Raw genomic sequence first — 22,595 nt, forward strand, 5'->3', positions numbered from 1 at the left:
CTCCAGCAGGCTGCACAGGTTCGCATCCAGGTGGGCTTTCAATGTTCCCAAAGAAGAAGACCCCCAGCCTCTCTGGCCAGCCTGTCCCTGTGCTCCGTCACCCTCAAGGGAGGGAAATTCTTCCTCATGTTCAAACGGAACCTCCCGTGTTGCAGTTTGTGCCCGTTGCCCCTTGTCCTGTCGCTGGGCACCACTGAGAAGAGCCTGGCCCCGTCCTCCTGATGCTCACCATTAAGGTGTTTGTATACATTGGTAAGTCCCCTCTCAGCCTTCTCCTCTCCGGGCTGAACCACCCCAGCTCCCTCAGCCTGTCTTCACAAGGGAGATGCTCCAGCCCCTCATCATCTTCACAGCTTCTGCTGGTCCCTCTCCAGCTGTTCCCCATCTCTCTTGAACTGGGGAGCCCAGGACTGACACATCCCCACCACCCCACACCCCAGCAGGGAACGGAGTGAGGGAGAGGCAGGACAGAGCCCTTGGAGCAGCTCTGCACCCCGGGACCTGTCTGCAACCCCCGCAGGGACCCTCCTCCCCACCTGAATGAGCTTCTCGCAGGCAGCCAGCACGTCTGGCTCCTGCTCCCAGCGGTGCAGCTCCCTCAGGATCAGGTACGTCCCCTTCTCCCGCACGATGTGCCGCCCGGCCTTGGTGGCTGTCAACTGCAAAGGAGACAAAGCAGCAGCGTGGGCAGGGAGTCTGGCACACCCAGGAAAGCGGCAACAGCAACGCGGCGCAGGGCTCAGCCAGCTTCTCTGCCCAGGACCGCATCCAGATGGCATCTGAGTAATCTCCAAGGATGGAGACTTCACCACCTCCCCAGGCAACCTGGGCCAGGGCTCAGGCACCCTTGCAAGGAAAAAAACTTTCCTGATATTTAAGTATTGCAGAATTAATTTTTAATAACTTATGCAGTGTTTCCTAGTCTTAAAAGGATACATTTTTATTTTGTAATTAATTTCAAATTTGCCATTAAAATCACTGGATGCTTTTGTAATGCACAATGAACGCTTAAAGCCTGTTAAATGAGGCTTAACATCTGAAAGAACCTGCTATCTTAAGCAAACAGCCTTTCCTTGGAGATAAGGACAGCTGCAACCCTGCAAGTTCAACCAGCAGTTGCTGTGGGGTGCTGGTGAAAGAGTGAAACCGCCTCCAACCAGAGGACAAAGTTGCGCAGCTAAACCTGGATTGCAAGGTAGCGTTGCATCGAGTCCTCTGCCATGACCCACGGCTCTGTGAACTGAAGGACTTCCTACAGTTTTGAGCCTCCATGCCAGAAAGGATGCAGGAAAACTGGAAGAGGTCAAAAAGCTGCCAAGATGGTCAGCGTTTGAGAGCCTGCAGAGCTGAGCAAGGCGGTGGCAAAGGGCAATCTGCCCGAAACTTAGGTGGAAACTAGTCAAGTACTTCCAACAACTTGAAAGCAAACTGGTCTCAGTTATGCCAGACAGCGTAACAAGGGGCAGCAGTTGCTAACAGATGCAAGGGAGGATTTTCACTGGAAGGCCAAAACCTGGGACGTGGTGCCTGGACACCTTGTGAAATATCTGTCTTGGAGGCTTGGAAGCACAACCTCCCGTGTTCCAGTTTGTGTCCATTGCCTCTGGTCCTGGCACTGGGAAGAACCTGGCTCCCCCTGAGCCTTCTCATCTCCAGGCTGAGCAGTCCCAGCTCCCTCAGCCTTTCCTCATAGAGATCTTCCACTCTCTTCACCACCTTGGTGGCCCTTCCCTGGACGGCCTTCACCATCTCTCTCGCACAGGGGAGCCCAGCACTGGACCCATCGCTCCTCAGTGGCCACACCAGCGCTGAGCAGAGCTCACTCAACCTCCTGTGACACTCCTCATGCAGCCCAGGACACCGTTCACCTTAGAATCATCAAATCACAGATGGTTTGGGTTGGAAGGGACCTTAAAATATCATCTAGTTCCAAGCCCCTGTCAAGGGTAGGGACACCTTCCACCAGACCAGGTTGCTCCCAGCCCCATCCAACCAGGCCTTGAATGTTTCCAGGGATGAGACATCGATCCTCTCTCTGGGCAGCCTGTGCCAGTGCCTCACCACCCTCAGCATAACAAATTTCTTCCTTGTGTCCACCCCGCAGCATCCCCGAGTCATTCTCCACAGGACTGCTCTCAATCCACTCTCTGCCTAGGCTGTATTTGTGTGTGGGATATTTATGCTTGGGACCTTTGCCACATGAGCACACTGCACCAGCCACTCCTCCCAGCTCAGTGTCATCTACAAATACACTGAGGGTACGCTCCACCTCATCATCCAGATGATTAATGAAGACACTGAACAGGACTGGACCCCCAAGCGCACAGCGCTGGCCACTGGCCACCTTCTGGGGCCGTCTGGTTTTCAATCTACCTCACTGCCTGCTCATCCAGCCCAGATGGCATCACTTCTCCGTGAGGATCCCATGGCACACGGTGCATTCTGGGGCAGCCCTGAACACCTTTCTACTCCCAGGAGCCCTGGCCTGGGCTCTTGCCCTCAGCCCTGCTGTGAGTTGCACCAGAGGGACCCACCAGCATGATGGCTTCTAGCAGCATCTTCCGGATGTCAGGTTCCTCCTCTCGCTGCTTGTCCTGCGGCAGGTACTGCAAGTCCACAGGTAGCCCTGGTGGAAGAGGCAGCCTCAGTGGGAGGCACGTGGCCAGCAGTCCGCAGATGGCCACCTCCCACTGACGCCCACTTACTTTCCATCTCATCCTCAGGAAACTCCTCGGGGCCTGCCAGAGGCAGGAGGAGAAAGGGCAGAATGTCGACCTCCTCACTCAGCAGCCACTCGTGGTCCTCTGGGAACAGCCTGGGGTCAGAGGAGCCACCGCAGCCAGGGTGGAAAGCCCAGCTCAGCCCCCACCCAGCTGCTCACCCATTTACCCCACCAGTGGAACCGGTGAGAAAATTGGAAGGGCAAATGCGACAGAAACTCATGGGTCAAGATAAATGCAGTTCAATAAGGGAAGGGAGGAAAAAAAGCCCCAAGTGATGCAAAAGCACCAATCACTTGGCACAGACTGATGCCCAGCCTGTCCCCATGTGACGGCTGCTCTGGCCCCCTCCCCGTTTCAGTGCTGACCATGATGCTATGATGTGTGGGACATCCCTCTGGTCTGTGGGGGTCAGCTGTCCCAGCCGTGTCCCCCCAGCCTCCTGCCCAACCCCAGCCTGCTCACTGGGGAGAAACACAGAAGACTTTTCTCCGCAGCAGAGGGCTTCCAGCCCTCAGATCATCTCCGTGTCCCTCCCCTGGCCCTACTCCAGCAAGTCCCTGTCTGGCTTGTGCTGAGGATGCCTGAGCACACGGGCTGGCTAAGCCCAAGCAGCATCGCCTGTGCCAGCTAAACCTGGCGGCGTTACCAGCACCGCTTTGGTCACCAGCCTAAAACACAGCACCACATGGGCCACTGTGAAGAAAGGGAGTCCCACCCCAGCCAGACCTAGCACCCCCAGCTCCCGGCCGTGTGGCAGCCCGCTCACAGCCCAGGGTGAGGGCAGCACCCCCCAGCAGCCGGGCCAGTGCCTGGGCTCGGCCCGGGGCTCTCACCAGCCTCGAAGCAGCAGTTCCTGAGGGCCCCCACGATGCCCCGGCGATGGACAATGGAGTCCTTGTACTGCGTGAAGGGCAGCAGCCGCTGCACCGAGCACCTACAGGAGAGGAGGGCCGGTCACAGCAAGCCGCAGCCCCCGGGCCCGGGCACCACCCGCCCGCCCGCCCGCAGGCCGCCCCCACCCCACAGCCGTACCGGGAGCGGTCCAGGAGCCCGCGGCGGCCCTCGGGCAGCCGGCTGAGGTTGCAGAGCAGCGGACCGAGCTGGGCCGGCGGCCGGGGCTCGCCGAGCGGCTGGAGGAGCGGCGCCAGGCCGAGGCCCCGCTCCCGCAGGCCGCCCAGCAGCCGCCGCGCCGCGCCGCCCTCCCGGCAGAGGTTGGCCAGCAGCCCGCAGGCGGGCCCGGCCGGCAGCAGCGCCAGCAGTGCGGGCAGGGCGGCCAGCAGCGGCTCGCGGGCCGCCGGCTCGGCCGAGACGTTTACCAGGCAGTCCATGGCGTGGCGGGCCGCCGCCGAGCCGGGTCCCACCGCCAGCTCCAGCAGGGCCGCCAGGGCCGCGGGCCGCGCCGCCAGCAGCCGCTGCCCCGCCGCGCTGCCCGACAGCGCCCGCGCCGCCGCCGCTGCGCCCTCCCGCGCCGCCGCGCCCGCCGCCGGGGCCAGCAGGGCCTGCAGCTCCGCCAGCGCCGCCACAACCGACGCCTCCTCCTCCGCCGCCATGACGGGCGCCTCCGACATGGCAGGCGTCACCTAGCAACCGCGAACCGGCCCCGCGATAGGCAGGCGCGAAGACCAATGAAGCGCTGGGTGGGTGCGGACGTGCCGCCGCTATACCAATCAGCTACGGAGTAGCCGCCAGAGGGGGAGGGGCCCTCCGGAGAAAGGTCTTCTGGGAATGGAGGCCCGGCCGGAGAGCCCGGCTGGGCTCCGCCCCCTGGGCCTGGGGCGCCGCGGGGTCCTAATGCGAGAGCGGAGGGACACGCGTGCCCATGGGAGCACGGTGAGGAAGGACACGGGTGTCCCTTGGGAGGGCGGTGAGGAAGGACACGGGTGTCCCTTGGGAGGGCGGTGGGGGAGGACACGGGTGTCCGTGGGAGGGCAGTGCGGAGGGACACGGGTGTCCGGGGGGGGGGGACGACACCCCCACGCCCCCAGGGCCATCTGTCCCTCTGTCTGTCCCGAGTCTGCCGGTCGCCCAACTGGCCCACCAGCTGCGGGACAGCGATGCCATGGCCCCCTGCCCACTCGGGCCTCTGGCAGCTCTGGTTCAGCGGCCGGTGGCAGCTCCACATGTCTCAGCACCTGTGGCGGGTCCCCAGCTGGGAGAGGCCGTTGACACAGCACCCCAGCACAAGAGCAGGGTCCCCGTCCCAGCATGCTGGTGACCCCGAGCTGCCCCCCACGGTGACCCTGTCCCATGCTGGTGGCACGGTGCTGGAGGAGGCATTGGTGGGGCAGGGGTAGGAGCAGAGCGTGGCCCAGCACCAGCTCCAGGAGAACCTGTGCATCCTCAGAGCCACATCATCAGGATGATGACCACGGGTGACAGCACTGTGCTGCGGCTGGTGCTGGTGCTGGCAGTGCCGGTTCCATTGGTGGTGCCAGTGGTGGTGCCGATATCTGTGCCGGTGCAATTTCTGGCACCCGTGCTACTTCCTGTGCCAGTGGTGGTGCCAACACTGGAGCCAGTGCCAGTACCAGTGCTGTGGTGTTGCTGATGCCATCACCGGTGCTGGTGGAGCTGGTGCCCACTCCCAAAGGGGTGGAGGGAGGTGGGCAAGGAGCCCGGGGCAGAGGAGCTGGGGAGGTCCCACGGGATGCTGGGTGGACCCTGCCGTGGCTCGTCCCTGGTGCCAGGGGCTGCCAAGTACTGCAAACTGCTGCAGACCCTCCAGCCCCCGATGATGATCATGGATGAGGCCATGGAGATCCCAGAGGCACACATCCTGGCCCACCTCAGCACCTCAGCCTCGCTGGGGACTGGCAGCAGGTACGGCATCTCAGCCCCACGCCCCAGGGCCCGACACAGCCTCGTGCGGCAAGTGGCTCTGATTATTCCACTTCTTGTGGAAGTCCCACTGATTAAACCACCGTTCTCATCTTTTTCCTCCTCAAAGACCTTCTAATGAGGCTGACCATGTTTATGAACACTGGCAGTATTAATTTGCTCCCTCCCCACTTTAAGGGCTGCTCATCCTGGCTGCATTGTCACCTTGGCCGGTGGCATCCCTTCCACACAGGGGTTTGGCATCCCCCCCCGAAGACAGGCACTGCCCACACCACCGGTACCTGTAGAGCGGCTCCACTGGGAGCCGGCACACCAACCACAAACCATCCCCATCACCAACGCAGCAGCCTTGACAATAACGTTGGGGCTCACAGGACATGGAAAAGCTGCTGCTGGAGGGGCCTGGGGGGAGCCAGCTCACCTCCAAAGCATTCCGGCATCCCAGTCATCGCCCAAATACCTCAAGATTCAAGTGTATGGCAAAATTGGGGTCTGCAGCCGCTGCCTGATCCACTGGTGTTGCCAACCAGAGCCTGGCTGTCAGGAGGCGCCAGCAAGGAAAGAGCCTTCACCGCTGGATGCTTTATTATGAATAAAAGGGTTCTTTTAGCATCAAAACCATGCTGGAAGAGCCCTAAATAAGGGAGTCAGGGCAGCAGGAGCAGCCCTGGCTGCTTTTCCAAGTGGCTGTCGGTGGTGGAGAGGGACATGCCTCCCCTAGGCACCGGCAAAGTGCACACGGCTGCCAGGGTAAGATCTGGCAGGGTCCATCCTTCTCCAGACCCCTCAGCTGCCTGCAGCCGGGCAGGCCAGGCAGCATGTGCATTGGCACTGGGGGTCTCGGCGCCCAGCCCACAGCAACCTGCAGTGGCTCCGACAGCCCTGGTGCTGGTGCAAAGCCCCTCACCCCCCGCTGCTGCACTGTGCTGTGCCGTGCCATACCAGCAGCAGGACATGGTCAGTGCGTGAACCACTGCGCATCTCTGGAGAGAGCTGAGCACACACGTGTGAACAGCCTGTGATGCACAGAGACCCCCAGGAAAAGCCCACTACCCACCAGCCCCTCAGGAGAAGTCCACTGCCTGCCAACACCGCAGGAAAATGCCGCCTCCCCCAAGCCCCCTAGAAGCCCACCAGCTCTCCGGAACAAGCATACCAGTCCCCCAGGAGAAGCCCACCGCCCCCCAGGAGAAGCCCACTGCTCACCAGCCCCACAGGAGAAGCCTACTGCCTGCCAACCCTCCAGGAGATGTTCACCACCCCAAAGTCCCCCAGGAGAAGCCCACCACCTGCATGCCCACCAGGAGAAGCCCACTGCCTGCCACCCCCCCGGTAGATGCCCACCACCCCCAAGCCCTGCTGGAACCAGCGATCCAGCAGGGAGGTCCAGCCCCAGCCCTGGCTCCTACCTCTGTCTGGAGGAGCAGTGGGACCACTGGGGGCTCCTGCTCCCCTCCCACACCCCTCGGGGGGACGGGCAGAGCTGCAGCCCCTGCCCTGGGGCCACCCAGAGCCCAGCTTGCCAGCCACACGACGGGGGCCCTGCCCGATGGGACGCCCGTTGCTGCGGTGGGTTTACCAGGTCGCCCTGACAGCTGCTCCCACCAGAGGGAAAATCGGGGGACAAGGAAACCAGGCAGGATCGCAGGCCAGCGGCCCCAGCATCCTTGTGGAAGCCCCCGCTCGTCAGGGACTTGCTGATCCCCAGGGTCCCAGAATGAAGTAATTCGGCAATGTGTCCTGCTCTGGGAAATCTGTTTCTCTGGGTAGCAGGGAGGTGGGTTTCAATGGTGTCAGCCACGCACCGATCCCCTCGTGCCAGGTTCGCCGGAGCCCGGGCTGCTCCTGCCCACTGCCTCCACATCCATCCCTCTTGGCCTTGAGCTGGGTCCTGGGCTTGCTGGAGCTGTGCTGGAGCTCTGCTAAACCCAAATCCACACCACTGAGGGCTGGGAAGAGCCCCCAGCCCCAACTCGCCCGTGCCGTGCCGGTGTGCTGAGAGCTGCTGAAGGATGCCGGTGCAGGCAAGTCTCTGGCAATGAAGGAACGTTGTCCCTGGGGCAGACGATGAAATCGCTGCTGGGAATGATGGCTGTACACACAAGTGGCACTCGGGCAGAGCCCTGATGTGGATGCAGCTACCTCAGCTGCCCCCTGCATCCTGCACCGGCCCTGCCCCAGGCTGTGCCCAGGCTTTGGGGCACCCCGGAGCTCCCTGTGCTCATTAGAGCAGCTGTGCTTCACTAGCTATGACCTTCCAAAGCCAGACTTCTGCTCTGCTTCCAGGTGGCTCTGCCGCTTCGACACTTGCACTGCCGGCGCGAGATGTGAAGGGTTTGCACTACAGGGCTGCATCGAACATCCCCTGGGTACCCGAAGCTCCAGCGCTTCCTGAACCACAAGCCTGAGTGATGCACCAGCAACCAGCCTCTGTCTGCCCGCTAACAGCTCGTTAGCGTCCCGCTTTAATGAGAGGTTAAACACCAGTCTTCCTCTCCACATAGGGCGAGCCCACGGCACAAGCCTCACACCCCAGAGTAATGGTCGTGTTATCGATTTGTTAATAAGTTAAGATTGATTAATTATATTAGATTGATTGATTGATTTTATAAAATCATTTAATAGAATTAAAATATAGAGGAATAAGAAAATTTTTATGGAAAATTTACAGCTATATAGTAGAAGTAGTTATGACATCTTTTGTACGTCCTGTACCAAGGCTAGAAGAAGGGCCTGGAACTATTGGAAAAACTTAGGTAATAACTTTAGGGTTGAAAGGTTCCTTTGTACTTAACCAGTCTTCTTTACGTAGAGGTGCATTGAAATGTCAGAGGATGAGATTAATGGGAACTGGGGAGAGTCGACTGGAACAGCTTGTAGGTGCCTGCCAAGAAACTGTGAACTTTAGTAAAAGGTAATTCCGGCAGGGGGAGATCGCGACCACCGACTCATATACCACCTACCCAAATCGTACCCTAGACCCATTTCTAGACCTTTCTAAGCTTTACTGCGCAGAATCGGATATAGGAGGAGAGTATGTAAATGATTTATGGGAAATGTTATGATTATGCATGAATATTTAATGAATATGTAGGAATAAGTTCTATATATGGAATCTGAGTTTGGGACCTGGTGTGCGTTGATCGTGAGAGGACTCGCTCACGCACCCGGCCGTCAATAAAGAAGTGTCTGCTTATCTACATCACATTGGTGTCGATAAGTTCTTCATTCCGAGATTTCGGTAACAGTCGCCTCGGTTCCTCCTCGGATGGAGGTAGCAAAGACGTGGCAGTTGTGGGGAAAAATCTTGCCAGAGGCTGGTTAATACCAAAAAAATTGATGTTTCAGGTTGGAGGTCTCTGACATCTGACGGCACCAGCCTGTCTCTGGCCAGCTGCTCCAGTCCCAGCGTTCCCAGTGTGCCATGCACCACAGAGCTGGGATTTCTCGACACAGCATCAACTGGGAACATCACCATGAACTCTGGCTTAAAGATATCCTTTGAAATGAAGGCAGCTCAGCCAAAACCTACAAAATGTCCAGCAAGTGAAGACCCAAAACGCCCCAAACCTGATTCAAGAGAGGATAAAGCCATAAGACAGAGGATAAAGTAGTAACTGGAAGTGAAGAGAGACCGAACAGTCAGAGGGAGCCTGCTGCTGCTGCTGCTTGGGCGAAGGCAGAGGGGGAAGGACACCCTGAAGGAGCACTGAAAGAAATGAGGCGTTTCTAGAAAAAAAACCCAAACCCATCTGCCACACCAATGGGACAGGACCTCCCTGGTCCACGCCAGGTCACGAGTAGCCAAGTGATGGCTCAGAGATGCGCTGAGCCCCTCCAGCTCTGCGGTCCTTCCCAGGCTGTGCTTGGGGGATGCGCTCTGCTGCACGGCCACATCGAGAGGGCAGGGGGGTCCTGCAGCCAGGGCTGACGACGCTCTGCACCGCACAGAGCCCGCGGCACGAGCCCTGGCATGGCAGAGCCTGCCCTGGTTCAGCCACAGGGTTTCTGTGCCAGGAACGGGTGGGCAGAGCTGCACCGTTGCTCTCTTGGGAGTAAAGCCCCCTCCTCAGTGCCAGTGGAGGCTGGTGGGCTCCCAGCTGCTCCTTTTGGGCTCGATGGGATGGGCGGTGAGGGACAGACACGCTTCCCAGGGAGGGAAAACACCGTTTCTGCTGCCATCACCGCAGGCTTGGTTAGGCAGTGCCTTCCTAATGGTGCCCTAGAACCAGCACAATGCTGCTGGTGCCGCCACAGCCGGTCCAACCAGTGGTATTTAATACTTTAATTAATGAAGGAACACAACGAGTCTGCCTGTTAAGGGCAGGCAGTGCCCAGCCAGCACTGAGCAGAAGCACCAGAAGCTGTGGGGGCATCGGGAGGCTGGGGCAGGACTCACCGGTGGTTCAGCACTGAACAGCTAGAGATGCTGGAAGTGCCCCGGCCAGCCCATGCCCAGCACCCACACGGAGGCAGGGACCTCCGTGGTGCCACGGAGCCAGGCAGGGCCAGCAGCTACACCAGGGATGCAACTCAGGCTGTCCCAGAGACCCTCCCGGCTCCAGGGCCACAATGGCCAGGGCAGGCAGCTGGCTGGGGCAATAGGGGACACGTGGCACGCCAAGCAGCTGTGGTCACAGCCTCAGGCAGGTCCTGGGGGGCTCTGGGCACTCCCTGTGCAACACCCGCAAGATGAAGGGCCAGCAGCACCCCCAGAGAGAGGCAGTGGCAACCTGGGGGAGACTGAGAGCCCTGGGAGCCCCTGGCGCCTGCGCAGTGGCATGCTGGGCACAGCATACCCCCAGTTCTGTGCCTGTGTCCCTGTGGGGGCTGCTCAGTGCCAGGCTGGAGCCCAGGTCACACCCCATCCCCTAATACTTCCTGCAGCCTGATGCCATCCCCAATGGCCACAGCAGGACAGGCTCCCCCCCACGCAGGGTCCCCGAAGGAAGTGGTGGCGAATGACAGAAAAACTTTATTGGTGTAACGATACATTGCTATGCTGTGAAGTCCAAGTTCCCTGACAGGGGGCAAATGGGGCAGGCAGCCACAGCGGCACGCTAGTAGAGGGGCGAACGACAGCAGAGAGAGGACTGGGCCAAACCCCTTGCCAGGTGGCAGCGGGGTCTAGGGCTCAGGTCCATCCTGACAAGCAACAAGGAAATAAACTCCCAACTTAAAAGCAAGCTTTGGAGGAGTTACAGCAAGGGAGGAGCCAGGGAGAGCCGCCATCAGTAACACCATGCTGCTGCTGGCACCCAGCTCTGTGTGCTTGGCACCAGCGGAAGGAGTGGGGGTACCTGTCTGTCTGTCTGCCTGCCCACCCTCTGCACCCCAAGGCCCTGCCTTGCTCTGCCGGCAGCTGGAGCCTCCTACCTCCCACCCAGGCCAGGGCAGGGACATGGCAGAGCCCCCGCCCCCCAGCAAAGCCCTCCAGCTTTGGGGCACCCACTCCCCCTCCCCAGCCAGCCTCTTCTAAGCTGCTTGGCCCCCAGTGGGAGGGAGGAGGGGGATCCCCCCCAAGGCACACCCAGACAGAGGGGCAGGGGTTGCACAGGCAGCCACAGGTGGGGTGAGAACCTGTGGCAGCGGCGCTGCCCCATGCAGGCTCCTCTTGGGGGGTGGGGTGTGTTTTGAGGCAGCTCAGATGCTGCGGCAGTCACTGCCCCTTGTTTGTGCGTGCTCAGCTGAGCTCTCCCTGCCCTGCCCTGGCACCTGCTGAAATACAGAGCGGGGGGAACTGCGTCCCCCAAAACTCCAGGTGCCTGGGCAGAGCAGGGGGCTGACCCCCACAGCAGCAGGATGAGGGGGACAGAGAGAACGGGGGGACGTGGGGCTGAACTGGAGGGCGGGTGGGAGCGGCAGCACCTGGCTCCCGCCACGGCCTGAGCTCACCCCCAACACAAAACCAGATACCGCTGCCCCCAGCAAGGGCTGAGCTGGGCCCCAGCGCAGTGGCTGCTGCCCCGTCATGCTCTGGCCTCCGCACTACCAAAAGTCAGGTGTGGTTTAAAAAAACCAAAACCCCAAAGAAAATCATGGGAGGTGCAGGCTGAGGTGCCTGGTCTGACATTCACCCGCCAGGCTGCTTGGTGGGAGCCCCCTGCACAGGAGCAGTGCAGGGCGCTGGCACCACCCAGCAAAGATAAAAAAACAACCAATCAACCAAACCAAAACATCAGAGAAAATCACAGGGGGAGGGCAAGAGCAAAGCAAACCTCTTTGAAACAAATGGACTCTTCCCCGGGCAAGGAACCGAGGACAGTTTGTGGGGAGTTTAACAACACTGCTTCTGGAGGAGGCTGAGCAGAGGTGTCCCTCTGCTGCTGCTGGTGCTGTGGACGGATGGCGTTTGCTGGGTCACAACCAGTATGGAAAAGTGCTTGAGGGAAATCCAGCCCAGCTTCAGCGCCACGAGGAGTTTGCAGGTCAGTGCAGCCAACGAGATCAGCAATAAAGTGCAGCAAAGCTTCTTGGAGCTCCCACACAGCTGTCCGGCAAGCCCCGGCTCGTGCTGCAGCAGCTGCGAGCGAGGGGAAAGGGGAGGTTGGCCGGCAGCACCAGAGCGAGGGGACGTATCTTCAGCCAGGACGCCGCAGCTGCTTTCAGTCTGTCGTGCTCCAAGATGCCTGGGGTACTCCAGTGTATGTGTCGGGCAGAGCGACGCTGCAGCTGCTGGGCAAGGGCAGTTCGGGAGCTCGGGGCTGCCTTGTCCACGGGACGCAGGCAGAAGGGCGGTTCGGCAGGGCTGCCAGGCACCTGGGAGCGGTTCTGGAAACTCACATGCAAATAACTTGCAACCTGTAACCGAACACACAGGTGTTACTGTTCCATGGCCATGCTGAGGCAGGGGGAGGCAGAGCAAGAGCGGGGGACACAGCAGGAGCAGCACTGCTGCTCCACCTGAGAGCAGCTTGGCCCCGCTGAGCTCTCAGCCAGGCTCCTGAGGCAGAGGAGCAGACTTCAGGCCCAGAGGGCCGGGCCTGTGAATGGGAGCCTCTCTCCCCTTGGAGTGGGAGCCAGCACACCATGCCAAGCCCAAGCACCAAGCTCACACACCTGTCCTCCTCGATGCTGCCGCTCTCGGTGTCGCCAGCGTCCCTGTTCTCCGTGTCCCCTTCACCAAGATCCATGTCCAGCTCATTGCCAGCTTCCGAGCGCGTGTATGCATACCCACTAAAGGGAAAAGGGCAGCACAACCTAAGTGCCCGGCTGGCACCCCTCCGCGTCAGTGCATCCACAAGGGAGATCCCACTCCTCTCTCCAGCGGGCTTATGTCCCTGCCCAGAGCCCCCTCTGCATCCAAATCAAGCCCACGGGAAAGAGGGGCTGGCTGCAGGCAGTGCCCCTCCAGGGGTTCCTCCCCCCCTTACTTGCCCCTCTGTACAGCAGCCAGGTGAAGGCCACCCATTTCGAGGGACCATGGCTCCCACGGACTTGCTCTTTGGTGATACGTAGCGGGGGAGGATGGAGGGAACTGGGCTCTGGTTGAGCTCCGTTCACCCTGGCCAACCCCGCACGCCAGCAGTGGTGCCAGGGCAGCACCGGAACAGCAGTTCCCAATGTGCCCAGCTCGGTGCCAGCGGTTCCTCCCTGGCAGTGACACTGCTTACCAACAGGCAAGACAATTCCTTTTTTAAGGTGACTTCAGGGATGTCACATGGCCTGACCTGATGGAACGACAGGTGAAAAAGACAATCCTCTTCAGTCTTTTGTTGTAAAAGAAGTAGTTGAAGGACCAGAGGCTGCCATCCTCTCCAAAGGGGTCCGAATCCAGGTCAGGGTTGTAGCTGCAACAGCAAGCAGAGGCATGAGAAACACTGTGCCATACTCTGCGCCTAGTGCCAGCCCGGTTCTCACCCCAGCCGCACACTGGAGGGAGGAAAGGGGAAGACAGGGTGAGCTCGGAGCTGCCCCAGTGGGCAGAGAGCAGGTAGGAGTGAGTCAGTGTCCTCAGAGCCAGGCAGCAGCAGCTGGCCAGCCTGCATGGGTGGCAGGAACCACCCTGGGCCCCCGGGGCTGGCTTTGGAAGGAGGGTGAGACCCAGCCAGCACAGCTGCTGCCTGAGGCGCGGATTTTCATGGCTATGGTATGTTCTGCGTGGGAGGGGACAGCAGCAGCCATTTCCCCTCCACGGGCTGGGAGCTGGTGAGCTCTGGTGAGGAGATGCCACCGCCCTCCTCCAGCGGTTGGTTCTCACACACACATACAGGTGGGCACACAAAAACATAACCTTTTATTGAAAAAGAACCCTTTCTCTGCAGGCCATAGCACACATGGAAGGGGCCAGGACCCAGATCCAGGGGTGAGTGCTTGCCCTGTTACCTGTAGATGTCACACTCCGAAAGACAGATCTCCTCGTCGACAGCATCCCACAGGTGTGGCTTCAGGGCATTGAAATCTTCCCGAACCGCAGAGAAGAGGCTGCAGTTGACAGCGTTCACCACCTAGAGAGGCCAAGCAGGGCCCCGTAAGAGGAGCAGAGGAGTTGCTGCCTGCTCTCCTCTCTACCACCTCCCTCCCGTGCTCCACACAGCTCATCCTTCCTGTCCCTCCTCCAGCAAGAGGAGACACCGGAGCCTGACAACAAACCATGGAAGGGGAAAAGCAGGATGGCCAGGCACTGCCGTGCTAGATTCAGGGCCCTGAGGTGGAAGCAAGGAGACAGGCAGCAGGGAAGCAAACAAGGCTGGAGAGGGAAAATCCATCAGAGGATCTCTGGGACACACGTAGCTCAAGTCTCTCCCAGCAAAGTGTGGGGCATCCTCAAAACCACCAGGCAGCAGGCTGGGAAGTCCTCTGCAGGAAGGACTCACCGACACTTCCCTCACCCTTCCTTCCTCCAAATACCTGCCCCAGAAAAGAGCAGCCTAACCCAGGCTGGCATGGAAAACCCTGCTCACAAGAGGCTGTTCCCAAAGGAGAGCAAAGAGCAAGTCTGCTAAAGGAAAACACCCCAGGACAGCTGTTGAAAAACCTCTTCCTGGGAAGGATGAGGACTGCCTCATCCTACTGCTGGAGGAGGAAGCAAGGTATGCCCTGAGAGCAGTTACCCAGGGTCACAGCAGCACCATGGGGCTCCCTGGAGAACCGGATACTCCCCCTCCAGCTCCATGTTACCCTCTCTCCCAGGACAAAGGCAGGTAGCACAGCAGGCCTCCCCGGCGAGGGGAACCCGTCCTGACGCAGGGCGCTTTGCTCACGTACCCAGTTGAGGCTTGGCTCCCGGCTGAACTCGTGGCTCTTGGCAGCGCTGAAGTCGTAGTCAGGGCGGAAGGACTCATTGAGCGTCGCTATCAGGTAGAAGAGGGTCTTGCGGCTGCACTTGTCACTCAGGGGTCCCTCCTCATCGCCACTCTGACTTTTACTGAGCCTGAGAGGCAGAACGGCAGGGTTAGCGGCATCATCAGCACAGCCTGGGCCAACACAGAACACGAGCCAGCAGTTACCCAGGTGGCCAAGGAGGCCAACCGCATCTTAGCCTGTATCAGAAACAGCGTGACCAGCAGGACCAGGCAGTGATCGCCCCCCTGTACTCGGTGCTGGTGGGGCCGCACCTCGAATCCTGGGTTCAGTCTTGGGCCCCTGACTCCAAGGGGGATGTAGAGGGGCTGGAGCGTGTCCAGAGATGGGCAACGGAGCTGGTGAAGGGGCTGGAGCACGAGTCTGATGACGGGCATCTGGGGGAACCAAGGGTGCTCAGCCTGGAGAAGAGGAGGCTTGGGGGGACCTGATCGCTCCCTACAACTACCTGACAGGGGGCTGTAACGAAGTGGAGTCAGTTTCTTCTCCCAAGTAACAAGCTACAACACAAGAGGAAACGACCTCAAGTCGTGCCAGGGGAGGTTTAGATTGGGTACTGGGAAAAGTTCCTTCACCGAAAGGGTCGTCCAACACTGGAACAGGCTGCCCAAGGAGATGGTGGAGCCACCATCCCTGGAGGTGTTTAAAAACTGTAGATGCTGTGTTTGGGGACACAGTTTAGCAGTGGGCTTGGCAGTGCTGGGTTAACATTTGGACTCGATATTCGTAGAGGTCTTTCCCAACCCAAACAATTGCATGATTCTATGAACAAGCAGAGCTGCCAGCCCAGAGCCACAGAAACAATGCCAGCTACCAACACTGAGGTCATTCCCTCAACGTGTCCCACCCCCCCGTCCGCAGACATACTGCTGCCTGTGGCACAAAGCGCGGCAGGCAAACCCCCCAAGCCCGTGGTACCTGCTGGGGCTGATCCCCGTGGTCTGAGGAGGCGACAGGGCCTCCAGGACATGCGGCTGGCCCTCCTGGCAGAACTGCTTGAACATGTGTTTGTCATCGCCAGCCATCTTGCATGAGTAGCTCTCAATCCTGCAGAGACACACAGCACAGCACCTGAGGCCAGCCCAGCAGCGGCGGGACCTGGCCAGCAGCACCACAAAGGTCCCGGCCCAGCACCGTGTTGGTGGCAGGGACTCAGATGAGGCAGCCAGCATGGCAAAAGCATCTCCAGTCCCCAGGAGCGACCTTCGCCATGCCATCTGGTCTTAGCTCTGCGTAAGGCAACCAGGGCTGCCATGAACCCATTTATTTACACGTATGTATGTATGTTTGCACACATGGAGATGCAGTTTAATTCCAGGGAGGCACAGAAGAGGCTGGATGAGCCGAACTGCTCTTCCAGGGATATCAGAGCCATCCCAACAAGTCCCACTTTGCAGCTTACCTCGCTGCTAGCACGGGAATGTCAGAAGAGAAAGGCAGAAAGAGTGCCTCACCGCTGTGGTGTCCTGTCTCAGCACAGCAAGCCAGACCAATGCCAGCAGTAAGCCCAAAAAGGATTCCCTCAGCCAGGAACAAAAATAGGTCCAGAACTGGCGAAGGACCAACTCCCCTGCAGCCGGCCTGGCAGGAGCTCTCACTGTCACCCTGAGCTGAGACAACTGCCAGCTCCTGAGCGTCGGTGCATGCGGAGTGGCCAAAGGACCCTATCAGAGGTACCTGAAAAGTTTTTCTGACTGGCGGCCCCATTGCCCAGAGCTCCAATGGAAGAATAATTGTAGATGAAAAACAGGATGTGAGCCGGCAACGTGCGCTCACAGCCCAGAAACCCAACCGGCTCCTGGGCTGCACCCCGAGCAGCGTGGCCGGCAGGGTGAGGGAGGGGATTCTGCCCCTCTGCTCCGCTCTGGGGAGACCCCCCCGGAGCACTGCGCCCAGCTCGGGGGTCCCCAGCACAAGCCAGGCAGGGACCTGCTGGAGCGGGGCCGAGGGAGGGACACGGAGCTGGTCCGAGGGCTGGAAGCCCTCTGCTGCGGGGAAAGGCTGGGAGAGCTGGGGGGGCTCAGCCCGGAGCAGAGGAGGCTGCGGGGAGACCTGGCTGCGGCCACTCGGTGCCTACAGGGGCTGTAGGAAGGTGGGGACGGGCTTTTTAGCAGGGCCTGGGGCGACAGGACCTGGGGGGTGGCTTTGAACTGAAAGGGGGAGATGTAGGGTGGACACAAGGAAGAAATTTGTTACGCTGAGGGTGGTGAGGTGCTGGCACAGGCTGCCTGGAGCAGGGGTCGATGCCCCATCCCTGGAAACATTCAGGGCCTGGCTGGACGGGGCTGAGAGCAACCTGGTCTGGTGGGAGGTGTCCCTGTCTGTGGCAGGGGGCTACATGATCTTCAAAGGTTCCTTCCCACCCAACCCATCCTGTAATTTCATGATTCTAACAACAAACTATGAAAAAGTACTCTGGTCTCCCCCAGGGCGATCAGCTTTTCTGATCCTAGCCTGCGGTGGCCCAGCAGAAGCTGGGGGACAAGACAACACCACAGACTGCTGGGCAGCTGAGGACCTGCCCAGACATGACACCCACAATTCAAGCAGAAAGCTCCTTCCAGATTTGCAGCTGATTGGGCTGCTCATTGACCGGCAAGGAAGTTCCTTAAATCATCCCAACACTGCTCCTCCCTGGAGTTCCTCAGGAGGCTGCTTGAAGGTCAGCAGGACCCAGACAGAAGACCGAGGTCTGTAGGAAGAAGCTCCTCAAAGCCACCAGACCCACCAGCACCAGATGTGGACCATTCCCCATCCTCCATTTTAAGAGGAGACGCCACTCAGCATTTAAGCAGCAATCTCATGGGAAGAGCACTGAAACAACTGAGGGAAAGAGGTGGCAACTGCAGACCATGAGGCATCAATCGCCCTTCCTGTCCACCTCAGCACCTGCGTCCCTCATAAGCAAAGCAAAGAGAAATGACCATGTTCAGCCAGTCTGCATTTGCACCCAGAAAACCTGCAGGACCAGCAGCCTCAGGCACGAGAGCCCCCAGAACCTCTGTCACCACATAGCCCTGTAACACAGCATCACCTCTGCAGCTGAGCTGTGTAATGAGCTGCAAGGCCTCGGGGCAGAGGCTTGCCATGCCTGCTCTGCGCGAGCCTCCCCCAGGCGCCTGCAGCTTTCCCTTACATCGTTTGGCCATGGGAGTGCTTCTCCACATGACCAAGTGCCTGCAGTTGAGCTTTCTACCGCATTCTGGGTCCGTGAGGACTCACCACCACCGTAGGCAGAGTGACAGGCAACTGCTATGTGCAAAACGGAACATTCAGGGCTCTTGGTGTAAGGGCATAGAGGAACTCTGTGTATGGCAGCCTGGAGCGGGGGAGGCACGGCGTGGAGAAGCACAGGCAGCTGTGGTACGAGACAGGACACAGGCTGGCACAGGAGGAAGCTAGGAGCAGCTCACCAGTGGTCAGCTAGAGAAACTGAGATCTGGGCTGGGACAAAACTGGTTTTAGGGGCAGCAAAGGGGACAAAAGGATAGTTTTACGCATACAAAAAAGGCACCATGTGGAGTACATTCAGCTCTAACAGAGAGCTGTGGACCAAGGAAGAACGAAGGTGTCAAAGCGTGTTAGCAAACCTATAAAAATGACACCACGTGGACTACAGCGAGGAAGGAGAAATCACCAACGTGAACATTATCTTCTTCCCAGGAAAGGACATGGATGCTGACAGCTCACCCATTACCCTCCCCAGCAGAATGAAGCCACTGACTTTAAGAGCAGCAGGAGGGGAGCATTATCTCAGAAAAAGGGACTGAAATGAAGAAGCGCATGTGCGTGTTACAATTAAATTGTGTTATTACTATTGCTGAGGCTTTTTCTGTACAGGAGTACCCTGACGGCATTATCGTTTGTTCTCTCTAGTAACTAATGTAGACTAATAACAGTCCTTGATTAAGAATGAGTAAGAAGATTACCAATTAATTTCAATTACACCAATAAGTTGGCTTTATACGTACAAGGTGTGTCTCCTTTTTGGCTGTAACCACCGCTTGGGCTCTCACACCTCGCGTCTCGTCCCGTCACACCTCACACCCCATTTGGGGACCAGGCGTGCCCCACACAGCCCTCGTCCCAGGACCAGATGCCCCCCAGGCTCCTGATTGGGCTGGGGACTAGGCTCTACCAGCGCTCACCTGCCGATGATGTGAGCATCTCCCGTCTCCACTGTCAGCTGGGAGTTTATTGCTTCAAAACTTGAGTTCTCCAACAGCTTCATTGTCTCGACTTCCAGAGCGATTCCCTGTGCAACAGCTGCTGCAAAGTGTGCGTATCCTGCAAAAAAAGAGACCCTCGCAGGTGGGGAAGGAGCAGCCTGGGTTGCACAGCAGGGCTGTGGTTTGGCCAGCCCTGCAGGACCTTGGACTCGATCATCTTAAAGGTTTTTCCAACTGAAACGATTCTACACCCAGAAGGCTGTGCAGAGGCAGCACACCGGGAAACTCAGGAAGCCCACGCCTCTTCTGGGCCAGGGGAAAAAAAAAGTGACAATGGCCCGATCAGCACTCATGCCTCCCATCCGATCCCATCCTCTGCACTGCTGCTCCACTTCACCTGCACAAGTAAGAGCAAGCTCAGCCACGGCACTCGCCATGTGCCGGGGGTTCTGCCCACATCACCTCCCACCAGCTCTGCCCACACTGCTTTGGCAGTGCACTCTGCCAGGGAGCTCCCAAGCTCCCCTCCTCTCTTTTGAAGGTCACCAGCTTTTTTTTGGGCCGGATTGTTCTCCCTCAAAGTTGGGGAAGGGCACACAGCACTCGCTCTGCTGCAGGCTGGGGGTGACACAGACACCCTGACCAAGCCCCAGGGTGGTCCCCGGCAGCAGGAGCGGGGCAGCCCCTCAGGGAGCTGCTCCTCTTTGGTCTGTCAGGGCCCTCAGCCAAGAGCAGGACCGACACTGGGACTGGTTAACGGCAGCCCCAGTTAACTGGTTAACAGCAGCCTTCAGCTACTATTTCCATGTAGGGCGGCGTTTCCCTGGAGGAACAGGGATGGGCAGATGGCTGGGTGTGAAGGGGGAAAGCAGCCTCCAGCCCCATGATCCCTCCCCAGCTCTCGGCCTCTGCGGGACTGTAACAGGAGAAGCTGTAAACAGGCAGGGAAGTAATGCCAGGACTCTCAGGGAGCGACGCCAGGGCTCTCCAGGAGCAGCAGCCCCTTCCAGGCCATGCAGGCAAGATATGTCCCCACCCCTGTCCTGGGCACCACGATGGGGTCGGAAAAGGAACGACTCCTGGCCCTTTGGTTTCAAGACTGCAGGCGATAAGGGGATGCTGTGTGACTGTGACATCGTTACATGACCATGACACCGCTGCGTGAGCGTGATGCTGCTGCACGAGTGCGACACTGACACTGTAGCAGGGCCAGGGATACTCTTACCATGACGTTACCCATTGTTGACTAGACCTGATGATGTGCACTTCAAAGCAGCACTAAAGTGCACACTGTCTCCACCATGCAGCTTCAGCATTTACTGCAACCCCGAGCCGCCGATCAGAACAGCCCAAGCCAACGAGGGCTGGCAACCCCCGTGGCAAACCACGCTGTCCTCTCACTGGGAACAGACTTGGGAAGATGGAGAAGGGAAAACTGGGAAAAAAAAAGCCAATCTGCAAGGACCAGGCGTAGAAAGCAGAACATTTTCTGGGGCACCCTCCTACCACAAGCACATCTCCCTCCGCTGGCGCAGATACTCGTGCTCAAACACCTCTTTAGCGATGCAAAAGGCAGTGGGTAACTTGAGTGTTGGCAACAAAACAGCAGCCTGGAGCAGTCCCACTGGTCAAGCAAAGCTGCTGCTCTGAAACCACGAGCCAACAGGTCCCTTGGATGCTGAAACTTGCCCCAGCACCCAACCCCTTGTTCTGCAGGCAGAGCTCCCAGCAAGCAGGAGCTGCATGAAGGCAGTGAGCTCTGCTCCTTGCACTCCGTAAAGCTGCTGTCAGCAGAGAAAGGACACAGACACCATGAAATCCAGAGCTGCTGGTGGTTTCCCACCAAAGATTTGCTCTAGGGGGGAAGCTAGGACAATGTGCCAGGCCGTTTTGGAGCGGAGCAGAAGACCCGGCAACGATGAGGTGGGGAAGGACTAACATGAGCCCCTTGGCAAGGAAAAGCTCAGCCTGCTTCCGACACCAGAATACGATGCATTGCTTCATCCACAGCCGGAATTTTATGGGATATAGATTTTCTCTCCCCAGTACAGGCAGAGCCGCTAACTTGGGCAGCAGAATAAAAGCACCGTTAACACAAGATGCAGTCAAAAGGTGTTAAATGGGGTGTTCAACCGCACTTTGGCACGGCAACACCCACTGGCATTGAGAGACAGCTCCTTCCTGCTCCACGCAGCACCGGCAGCTGCCGGTGCTGCGTGGAGCAGGAAGGAGCTGTCTCTCAATGCCAGTGGGGCCAAAGGCAGAGAGGTTTGCCAGCTACGGTGCCTATGCCATTCAACACCAGGCAGGTGATGCCTGGCCCTGAAACCACAGCTTGGTTTCCTTCCTCACCCCAGCAGATTTAGCACGTAGCAAACACAACTGAGAACATCCTAGAAGTTGCATAGGGCTAATTGTAGATTTAAACCAGCTTAATCTAAAGGGCTTCAGGTGTCACGGGGTTCATGGCGTGTCTCGGTGCCACTGGGGACCAGGCAGCAGGACCCATAGCAAGCCAGCTCACGTAAAAGCCAGCAGAAGCAGCGCCTTGGTGAGGTAATAGGTGACCTGAAGCACTCAACAGTGAAGGAGGAAAACTCAAAGTGAGTAATTTAGGGTAAGCGAAGTAACCTGCCAATACCAGCTCTCTCCTCTTCAGGATGAAGGCGACCACCCCCTCCCATGACCGGAGGGGTCCAGCCCAGGGCTCTCCCCAGCCCTGGCACACTCGTGTTACCTGACAGGGAGGCAGGTGCATTGGCGGGGAGCACAAAGGGGACCCTGTCGATGGGGGGAAGGGGAGGAGGAGGAGCAGGAGCGGGGTTTGGGGGAGCTGGTACAGGCAGCACAAACGGGGAAGCAGAGACAGGCCCGGCTGCCAGGAGAGCTGCCCCGAGGGCCCAGAGCGCTCGCTGCCAGCAGCCGGCCTCCCCGCGGAGCCGCCCGTCCTCTCGGGCGGCGGGACGAGAGCCGCCTCCGGCGGGGCAAGGCCCGGGGCCAGGCCCCGGCGCGGCCCTGAAGGTGACAGGGCCCGGCGGGCGGGGACTGGCAGCGCCGTCCCGGCATGCCCCGCGCGGCGGGCCGCCCCCCCGGCGGACTACAGCTCCCAGCATGCCCCGCGCGGCCGCGGAGCTCCTGGGCGCCGCGCGCCGACCGCGATGCACGCTGGGAGCTGTAGTCCTCCCGGGCTCCGCCAGGGGATGGGGGGGCGGCGGTGGGAGCGGGCTTACCGGCGCTCCCTGCTCTCGGTCCCGGCGGGGCCTCCTCGCCGTGACAGCTCCTTCAGGCTCGGGGCGTTTGTAAAGGGAGGCGTCTCCGGGGAAAGCTCGAGGAGGGCGCGTGTGCCTCGGCCGCCGTCCGCCGCCTGGCGCCGGACCACCGGGCCTCCGCCCACCTCGACATGTCCCCGGCGGCTCGGGACGCAGCGAGCGGCTGAGCGAGACCTGGGAGTTTCCCTTGGGCGGGCGGGCGGCCGGGCGAGCGAGCGGCGGACCCTCTCCTCAGGCACCGGACGACAACAAGCGGCGAGACCCCGCCCGCGGCCCGTCCGTCCCCGTCGGAG

At 59.4% G+C, this 22,595-nt stretch overlaps 2 protein-coding genes and 1 long non-coding RNA gene across 6 annotated transcripts; 1 reads left to right on the plus strand and 2 right to left on the minus strand.

The window, feature by feature from the left end:
* Positions 1–536: 536 nt before the first annotated feature.
* HGH1 (HGH1 homolog) lies at positions 537–4,298 on the minus strand. Of its 2 annotated transcripts, XR_013927264.1 has the most exons (6): positions 3,756–4,298; positions 3,557–3,657; positions 2,706–2,804; positions 2,535–2,626; positions 1,514–1,868; positions 537–659 (listed from the first exon to the last, which is right to left on the minus strand). XR_013927264.1 is itself a non-coding variant. In XM_080381712.1 (5 exons), exons 1-5 carry the CDS (start codon positions 4,289–4,291, stop codon positions 1,824–1,826), a joined length of 873 nt encoding a protein of 290 aa, XP_080237838.1. In that variant the 5' UTR covers positions 4,292–4,298; the 3' UTR covers positions 874–1,823. The 2 variants fall into 2 exon arrangements, 1 of the variants encoding a protein (XP_080237838.1); XM_080381712.1 differs by lacking the exon at positions 537–659 and having other exon boundaries at positions 874–1,868.
* Positions 4,299–4,451: 153 nt separating this feature from the next.
* Positions 4,452–8,146, plus strand: LOC308061554. 3 transcript variants are annotated; one of them, XR_013927268.1, is made up of 3 exons: positions 4,452–4,553; positions 4,737–5,543; positions 5,739–8,146. It is a non-coding gene; the product is annotated as an uncharacterized lncRNA (long non-coding RNA). The 3 variants fall into 3 exon arrangements; XR_013927269.1 differs by lacking the exon at positions 4,452–4,553 and having other exon boundaries at positions 4,580–5,543; positions 5,671–8,146; XR_013927270.1 differs by lacking the exon at positions 4,452–4,553 and having other exon boundaries at positions 4,580–5,543.
* A 2,377-nt stretch (positions 8,147–10,523) lies between these two features.
* MAF1 (MAF1 homolog, negative regulator of RNA polymerase III) lies at positions 10,524–22,539 on the minus strand. The gene is made up of 8 exons (XM_080381713.1): positions 22,264–22,539; positions 19,013–19,151; positions 15,783–15,911; positions 14,769–14,934; positions 13,887–14,008; positions 13,232–13,351; positions 12,621–12,737; positions 10,524–12,362 (listed from the first exon to the last, which is right to left on the minus strand). The coding sequence occupies exons 2-8, from the start codon at positions 19,093–19,095 to the stop codon at positions 12,341–12,343; spliced, it is 759 nt and encodes a 252-aa protein (XP_080237839.1). The 5' UTR covers positions 19,096–19,151; positions 22,264–22,539; the 3' UTR covers positions 10,524–12,340.
* Positions 22,540–22,595: the final 56 nt, after the last annotated feature.

Source organism: Falco punctatus, assembly GCF_963210335.1.
Source record: "Falco punctatus genome assembly, chromosome: 3".
NCBI lineage: Eukaryota > Metazoa > Chordata > Aves > Falconiformes > Falconidae > Falco > Falco punctatus.

Coding starts and splice junctions, on each gene's coding strand:
- HGH1 (XM_080381712.1), bottom strand. CDS start 4,291: ATGTCGGAGGCGCCCGTCATGGCGGCGGAGGAGGAGGCGTCGGTTGTG. Junction 2,627..2,705: donor TCCTGAGGATGAGATGGAAA/GTAAGTGGGCGT, acceptor CTCTTCCACCAG/GGCTACCTGTGGACTTGCAG. Junction 1,869..2,534: donor TGCTAGAAGCCATCATGCTG/GTGGGTCCCTCT, acceptor GATGATTCTAAG/GTGAACGGTGTCCTGGGCTG.
- MAF1 (XM_080381713.1), bottom strand. CDS start 19,095: ATGAAGCTGTTGGAGAACTCAAGTTTTGAAGCAATAAACTCCCAGCTG. Junction 13,352..13,886: donor TCGGAGTGTGACATCTACAG/GTAACAGGGCAA, acceptor TTGCTGTTGCAG/CTACAACCCTGACCTGGATT. Junction 12,738..13,231: donor TTCACCTGTCGTTCCATCAG/GTCAGGCCATGT, acceptor TTTTCCCTTTAG/TGGGTATGCATACACGCGCT.